An 8,433-nucleotide genomic window follows, 5' to 3' on the forward strand; every position below is an offset into this window, starting at 1 on the left:
AGATTTAACTGGAGGTACCACCCTCCCCAGGGCCAGTCTCTCTGTGGCTCTAAGGGGTCATCTCTGGGAGGGAGTCCAGGCCAGCCCAGGCCCAGCCTTGGACAGTGGCCTCTCCCTGTGGCCTCCCTCCAGCCTCCTCTAGTCTTGTCTTCCTTGGGCCTTCCCGACCTGCTGCTCTGGGGCATGTAGAGGACCAGGAGGCCTGCTCCCCAGCCTGCAGCGCTGCACCACTCCTCCCAACCTCTCCAGGGAGCCAGGCCTTGCTTCTCAGCTCTGCCCCCAGGCTTCCACCAAGGCCTAGCCCTTCTTACCAGCACTGCAGGCCCTCAAGGGGGCTGAGCCTGTACCTTTCAGAGCATTTGCTTTTCCACCCTGATGGCATCCTTTCCTTGAGTTTGATCAGGCCAGGCACCGGCAACCATGTTTCATTGATGCTGCAACTGAGCTCAGCCCAGAGGGGCCAAGGTCGGCTCCAAGGTCACGGAACAGATCTGTCCTCCACCTCCTCCTGCTTGTCCTCCTCCTTCGCCTTTCTCTTCCTCCTTTCTCTTCCCCCTTCCTCTCCCTCCTCTTCTTCTTCCTTCTCCTCCCAGCTCTGTTTAGACACTCTGCCTTCCCATTCCAGGCTGCCTGGGCCAGGTCCCTGCCTTAGTCGCCGAGGGGGGAGAAGCAGGGAGGATTTCTCCTGTGAGGAGGTTCCTGAGCCCTCAAAGACCCTGAGACCCCCTCCAGCCACAGGACACAAAGTGAGCTGCTTTGAGGATTGATTAGCTGCCCCCAACAGGGCCTGAGCTAGCCTTTGGGTGGCCTAAGCTTATGCAACATGGGGTCCCTCTTTAAGAAAAGGAATACAAAATTACAAGTACAAAATTAGACTCAGGGCCTCAGAAGGCCCCGAGCAGTCAGGGACCCTGAAGCTCGACTTAATTAGCTTCCTGGAAAATCACCTCTTCTCCTCTTGTCCGGGAATACAGGAGTCCTGGCATTGACTGTCTGGGCCAAGAGGGCCTGGAGGTTATTGGGTTGTTTAGCAGGTGAGGCCTGAGGCCCGGAGAGGAGAAGAGCTGCCCCACAGCCTTGCAGCAAGAGGGAGAGAGCTGATGGGGGCCTGGGCAATCTCACACCCCTTCTCCCTACCAGGTAAGACTTTATCCTATTTGCGGATGCAGTACCACTCCCTGTGAATGTGGGCCCCCACTCCCTCTTTTGTGAACCTGACTCTGAGCCCGGGAAATCCAGGCCTTGGTTTATCCCTCTGAGGGCCAAGATTCAGGATGCTCTGTTTCGGAAGGGGAAAGCCAGTGGGTACCTATCCCCTTAACCTGACCCTACCCAGCCCAGCAGTGGTGCCCCTCCAGACTTCTCATCTGATAGAGCTCGTCCAGGCCGTATCTCCCATCCCTGAGTCACAGAGGAGAACACAAGGCCCAGAGAGGGGAAGTGACCTATCTGAGGTCACACAGCAAGTCTCAGCAGCAATGGGATCAGAGCCCAGGCCTCTGAACTTCCCGTCATGGGCCCCTGGCACCTCAGGTGGCATGCCCTAGGTGTACCCACAGTCTCTGCCCTGTCCTTGGGCTACCCTGGCCCTCCGCAGGCCCTTACAGATAGCTGATGTGCAGGGTGCCTGACTTCTCCGCAGCTGAGGGTTCTTGGGGTAGGAACTGACGCTCCTTTCTGGTGGGGCCGCTGGGAGGCTGCTACTGTCCGCTGGGACCCGGCTGTGTGATCCGGTTGACCCGGCCATTCATCTCCTTCAGCTCCTCATGCTTCCCTGCTCCCTCCTGCCCATCCTCCCCACCTCCATCCTCTTCCTCATCCTCCTCTTCCTCTGTCTTCTCTGGAGGCCCCAGGGGAGGCTCCTGGTTGCGCACACGGCGGGAGGGCCGCAGCAGGACCCTGCGGAAGCCCTGCTTGAAGCGGTAGGAGAGGAAGCCGTAAAGGATGGGGTTGGCACAGCTGTTGGCGTAGGGCAGTGCCACCACCAGGAAGTAGAGGCCGAAGAAGGCGGGTTCCTCGGGCAGCGGGCACACCACGTTGATGATGTTGAGCACATAAAAGGGCATCCAGCAGAGGACAAAGAGGGCCACCACGGCCACCACCATGCGCGTGACCCTGCGCTCAGAATGCCGCCGCCGCTGGCACGAGGGTGCCCACACCCGCCGCCCAGCTGAGCGCACCTTGACCACGATGAGCAAGTAGCAGAGGCAAATGACCAGCAGCGGCCCAAAGAAGCCCAGTGCGGCCGTGTAGATGATGAAGCCAGCCCGCCAGGCCGCCGCCGGCTCGGGCCACTGCATGTGGCAGGTGCTCATGCCACGGGGCACGCCCGAGAAGACCACCACGGGCAGCACTACCACGGCTGAGGCCACCCAGACGGCCGCGCTGACTGTGCGGGCCACGGGCGCCGTGCGCCAGCGGGCTGAGCGGGTGGGATGCGCTACCGCCAAGTAGCGGTCCACGCTCATGACAGTGAGACAGAAGATGCTGGTGAACTGGTTGATGCCGTCCACAGCCATGACCAGGCGGCACATGAGGGACCCGAAGGGCCAGTAGGACAGGGCGTTCTGGGCGGCCAGGAAGGGCAGCCCCAGCATGAAAAGCTCGTCAGCCAGCGCCAGGTTGAGGATGTAGATGTTGGTGACCGACGGGCTGGCCGTCTGTCGCAGGACCACGTAGATGACCAGTGAGTTGCCCAGCAGGCCCACCACGCACACCACCAGGTAGACCAGTGGGATCAGAATGCCGCTGACAGCCAGCCCCGCTGCACTCCGCGCTGAGGACGCGTTTCCGAGGATGGCATCCAGGGGCCAAGCCGAAGAGGCGTTCCAGGGTTCCGAGGGCGTGGGCACCAGTGAAGGATAGCCAGGGGTGTCCATGGCCAAGAGAGGGTGGTCAGCAGTCAGCTACTGGCCTGGAGGAGGGAGGACACGGTTTGGTCATGGCAGGGCATGGCTTTCTCTCTTCAGCCCCCTCCCCCATCACACTGAACTTGGAGACTTCCTGGGCACCTGGCCAGAGTTTGACGTGTCACGGCTCATTCGCTCTGCACAGGCTAGCAAGGGAGGCGGGCAAGGTATCCTCACTTGTCACATGAGGAAACTGAGTCTCAAAGAGGTGAAGTGACCACTCTGTACCACATAGCGGGGGGTGTGGCATGGGACTCTGGGGACCAGCACTGACCTGGACACCAGTGTCCGTTCACCTGTGCACAGGGCAGGTGCTCCACACGTGTTCAGTAAAGGGATCATTCGATAAGCTGATGACAACATAAGCCCTTTCCTCCATACCGGCATTTTCCAAACGTTTTTGACACCAGTGCCTTTTACATTGCAACCCGTCGACATCATATTGTTCCAGAAAACAATATTTGCCCTTTCTACATATGATTAGCCTGCTGGCAGAGCCCCAAGTGGATCACCCACTGTGATAGACTGAATGTGTCCTCCCCCACACCAAATTGATATGTTAAAATCCTAACCCCCAGTGTGATGGTATTAGATGGGAGGGCCTTTGGGGGTGATTTGGTCGCGAGGGTAGAGCCCTCATGAATGGGATTAGTGCCCTTCTAAAGGAGACCCCAGAGAGCTCCCATGTCCCTTCCGCCATGCAAGGAAACAGCAAGAAAACAGCCACCTATGAACCAGGAAGCAGGTCCTCACCAGACACCGAATCTGCCGGCACACTGATCTCGGACTTCCCAGCCTCCAGAACGGTGAGGAATGAATTTCTGTTGTTTTTAAGCCACCCAGTCTATGGTATTCTGTTACAACAATCTGGACAAACTAAGACACCCCCCAAACAGGTCTCAGCTCTCACACTAGAAAAACACTGCTGCATATCACAGGTCCTTAACCTTGAACCCAAGACTCTTGATGAACTTCAGAGGATCCATAAACCCCCCCCAAACTCTGGTGAAAGTTAATACATCCTTGTTTTTTCTGGGCAGAGCCCAGCGCCTTCATCAGATTCCTCAGATTCTGAATGGAGTTAAGAACCACAGGCTCAGAGGTGTCCCTTCCCCTGGAAATCAAAGCCCTTGAGGACTCTCTCAGCCCTGCTCATCCCGCTGCACCCCGGCAAAGGCCCTGCTGTGAACAGGGCTTGTGAAGGATGATTGGCTGTGAACCTGGGGGGTGGGCGGCTGGGGCCCCTTCTGCCCCAAAGGCTGACCGATGGCGGAGAAATTCACAACGCGCTGGAGGTAAGGACGAGAATAGCCAGCTCCCCCCTGCGCTGGTGGGGCGGGCTCCCCCGAGAAGAGGACACTTCAAGTGGGTCTTGAAACGTGAGTAAGAGCTTGCCCAGCGGCACAGTGGGAACAAGCGTCCCCATTCACTCTGTGAGCACTTCTTACTACACTTCTCGTGAGTTATAAGGAGCTGGGACTCCTCCTGGCTACCCTGCTAGACTTGACTCTCAAGCGTGGAGATGCTAGTATTCGGCTCTGGTCCTCTCCCTCGTCCCTTTCATATAAGCGCGAGTTCTGCATCAGTGTTTGAGGCATCGAATGAATCAGAGGAACCCCGATGGACAAATCTTAATGCAAAGGGAAGATGAATTGCTGATAGTGGGAATTCAGGCCCTGCTGGGAGAGACGTCCTGCCCCAGGATTGGCTAGCCTCCCTCAGCAGGACTTTCTGGCTCTCCGGAGACCCAGTTAGAGGCCAGGGCTGAAAGCTGGAGCCTCTCTGCGACTGGACCTCCTCCCCTCCTTCCAAATGACCCGCCCCCTTCCCCAGTCCCTTGGCTGCTGGCTGCCCTGACTCTCCCTACAGAAACCCCGAGGGAGAAGGAAACTTCTCAGAGGAGCCTTCCTCCAGCGCTCTCCTGCCCGCCGAACCCTGGACCTGAAACGCCTCCAGCGAGACCTATGGTCCCCACTGCCCTGTCCGGACACCACTTTTCACATGCGAAGCTCCTGGAAACGGCAGGCACCCCAACTCAGAGCGAACGCCTCTGGGTGGGTGAGCATGCCCGGTGCCCCTGCCCAATACCCGGGACTTCCAAGGGCTCTGAGCACCAGGCGGGGTGATGCCAAGAATGGCAAAGAACCCCTTGGTCCTGGCTCTTCCTGATGCTTCCCCAGGCTGGCCGGTCTCAGAGCACCCTCTCCCTGCTCCTCCGAGCCTGATGAGAGCCCTCAACCTGCCCTCACCCCAGGCGCTAAGCAAGGGGGCATCTGGGCAGTGGGCGCATAGGATCGTAACGGTGCTGCCAGCCCTTTGTCACTGAGCTAAGGTTCCAGGCTAAGCAGTGACATGCAGCATCCTATAGGGTCTTATGAGGGAGGCACTAGGGTTGTCCCCACAGTACAGACAGGGAACAAAATTGAGGCCATGCACTCTGGTCACACAGCTAGGAAGGGACAAAGCTGGGAGGATTCGTAAGACCATGTCCCGCCCACTCCATTTCACAGGCCGGCAGACTGAGGCCAGGCCTGGAGAAGGCACTTGTCTAAGGGTCATAGCTGGTCCGGGCAACCAGCTGGCATCCAGCTCTCCCACCAACCTATTCAGAGCTCTCCTCACTCCTCCTCAGGCTCTTGAACTATTAAGATCATGGGCCCAAATCCCTAAACCCTTAGAGACCTAAAAATAGAATTTTAGAGTCTTAGAACTGAGTTGTAGAGTCATAGATTTTTAGACTCCGTATCTTTGAATCGGAGAAGGTCAGAATTCCAGAACGCTGGGATCAGCCCTTCTTAGACCTGGAATTGTGAATCTGGGACCTTAGAGTCCGGACTTCCTCGGCTGGGGAGCCCTACGTCACCCGTCCATCCACCTCGCCTCCTTGTGTGCACATCGTCTTTATAACATCCCCGCCAGGTGACCAATCACAACCCAGGGCTGGAGGAGGGAGGGGAGCAGCAGACTCCCAAGAGAGGAGCAGTGAGCCAGGCAAACCTAATTTCCAGGCTGCAGGGACAGATGCCCCCGGGGAAGCCTGAGGGTGAGCTCTGAGGACGGCCCCTCCTGCCCAGACACACACATGTGTACCCACAGGCACACGTGCTAACACACATGGCCCTGGCGGGAACACAGTGTACCAGCCAGGCCCTGCCTTTATACAGGAGGATGAAATAGCCCCTCCCCAAGCCCTTGGTCCCCCCAGAAGACTCCCTGCCTCCACCCTTATCTGGACCCATCTTCCCTGTCAAAGTTTAACGGGCCAGAGTGCCAGAAGCAAGGAAATTATAGCTTTCCATTGGGGTAAGTCAGACCTGCAATTCAGATGCCACCTTTTCTTTAAGGAGCTAGGGTGCTGTGCATGATCTAGTTCATCCTTTGGAGAGGAGGGCCTTTTTCTCCTTGTCTGGTTTATCTTTGGCACAAGCTTGCCTGAAAGCCGGGGGCGGACTCCTCAGAGGACTATTCCAGAGGGAACAGAAGTCCAGAGAGGGTGAGTGGTCGCCCTGAGCCCCACAGCAATTCAGAATCGCCCCTCAGGGATGCCAGACACCCCAGTCGTTCTCCATTTATCTATCTCCCTCCCCCTTCCCCTCTAGATTGCCGGCTCTTGGGCGCAGGACCCTGAGTTATTTATATCTGTAACCCTAGCACCCAGCACAGCACGCAGGACATGTGCAAACGTGAGCAGACCAAGCAGTTCAGCAAGTAGAACTAGGAGCCAAGTAAGAGGGTGTCCTGGGCAGAGCCCTCGAACTCACATCATGAGATCCTCACCAAGCCCAAGAGGGGGGGTTTTTAGAGAGGAGGAACTTGAGGGTCAGAGAGGTTCAGTAAGCTGTGCAAGGTCACTCCGCTGGTGAGTGGGAGGCCAGAAGTTGATCCCAGTTCTGTTTTTTCCTAAACCATCCATACCTCCCAGGCCTGCGGGCTTCCCTGAAGGCCTCGGGCTGAGAGACATCAAGGACTGAGACAGCCCTGGACAATGCAGGCTGATAGTCCCTGGCTGACTCTACCTCCTTCTTTCTCTCTGCTCCCCTGGGCCTGTCCCCAGGGAAGAGACCCAGATCTTCAGTGCCCCCCCTCAGACCTGGGGTCCGACCCACAGGAACACACCCCACAAGCCCACAAACCCTAGGCTGGGGGCTTGGGCTCTGCCACAGAGGGGGGATGCCAAATTGCTGTGTGACCTTGGGCAACTCACTTCCCATCTCTGGACCTCAGTTTTTCCTATAAAAATGAAGACAAGCCTACCCACCTCCCAGGGTTGTTGTAAAGATTAAATAGGAGTGGGCAGAGCACAGTGCCCAGCCCAGAGGGGGAGCTCAGGAAAGCTGGCCTTTGAGCCAAGGAGGCTAAATGCCATGATGCATCTGGTTTTGTCCAGCTCCGACACTCTGCTGTTCCGTGACTCCAAGGTTCTGGAATCATGGTATGAGATTCCGAGATTAATGCCCACCCTCCAGCCCCGCGCTGTCCACGGAGAGGTCGCAGGATGGCCTCCTGCCTCCCTGGACCTCCCACCCTCTCCCAGTCCCCAGCCGCAGCCTCCCAAGTTCATCCTGCGCAGAGGGTGAGCTCCAGCACCCCACCCTCTGGGACCCCATCCAGGCCCCAGCCTCCTTACCTGCCCATGGGGTGAGGGCTCCCCTCCTTGCCGCCAAGCCGGTTATCATTCTGCTGCCCCCCTCTCCCTGCCCAGTCCCCAGTGCCCCCGAGCACCCCTTAGCCGGGCTCTCCACACTGTGCCCACTTTTAGACGGCTCGCGAATGGAGCCCCCTCCTAGGCCTACAGCGACCACGTCTGCCCACAGAGCCGCTCCCATCTGGTCTCCGGCCCTGACTTCCCACCAGCGCCTGGTGCGTCACCCCCCATCTCCAGGACACGTCTTGGGTGGTGGCAGGGGGTAGGGGCACAGATGGGGGGTCTGCAAGCAGGAGCCTGGGGTGGGGGAGGAGGGAGAAGCCTCCCAAGAAAAAGAAGAGAAATGGGGAACAGGGGACCATAAAAAACCAATAGAAAGAGAGGGAAAAGGGGGGTCGGTCGGAGGTAGAGAGAGAGGGAGAGACAGAGAAGACGGCAGTGGGTGGAAAGCCAGAATGAGGGGGAGTGATGAGAAATGCGTGACAGGAGAAGAGAAAGAGGAGGAAAGAGCGAGAGAAGGGACGAGAGGGAGGGATGCAGAGAGAGATGCAGGGAGAGAGAGCGGGGAAGGAGGGAGGAGAAGGAGGGGGTGGCAGGGAGAGTGACAGAGAAGGATTGTGCCACAGATGGTGACATGGAGAGCCAGGGAAGGAGGGAGCAGGAGTGGGGTGCGGGAGGGGCCGGGAGGAGGGGCCGGAGCGCAGGTGCGAGTGAGGGAGGAGGGGCGGCAGGTTAGGGGAGGAGGCTGGAAGGGGTCGCAGATCCTGTTACCGGGGAGATTTCAGCCACCCACGCTGGCCTTGGCTCCCGAAAGGGGTTGGAAAGGAGAGCGTGGTACTCAGGGGAGCTGGGGGCCGAGAGCCAGTGGTGGGACGCCGC

General features: G+C 58.3%; 1 protein-coding gene across 1 annotated transcript; it reads right to left on the minus strand.

Annotated features, from left to right (window-relative positions):
• Positions 1-1,700: 1,700 nt before the first annotated feature.
• On the minus strand, positions 1,701-2,879 carry SSTR3 (somatostatin receptor 3). Its single transcript, XM_068561183.1, has one exon. The coding sequence runs from the start codon at positions 2,877-2,879 to the stop codon at positions 1,701-1,703; it is 1,179 nt and encodes a 392-aa protein (XP_068417284.1).
• Positions 2,880-8,433: the final 5,554 nt, after the last annotated feature.

Source organism: Eschrichtius robustus, chromosome 13 (genome assembly GCF_028021215.1).
Source record: "Eschrichtius robustus isolate mEscRob2 chromosome 13, mEscRob2.pri, whole genome shotgun sequence".
Classification (NCBI taxonomy): Eukaryota; Metazoa; Chordata; class Mammalia; order Artiodactyla; family Eschrichtiidae; genus Eschrichtius; species Eschrichtius robustus.

What these genes read in the sequence shown, in the direction of transcription:
- SSTR3 (XM_068561183.1), bottom strand. Translation starts at nt 2,879, where the DNA reads ATGGACACCCCTGGCTATCCTTCACTGGTGCCCACGCCCTCGGAACCC.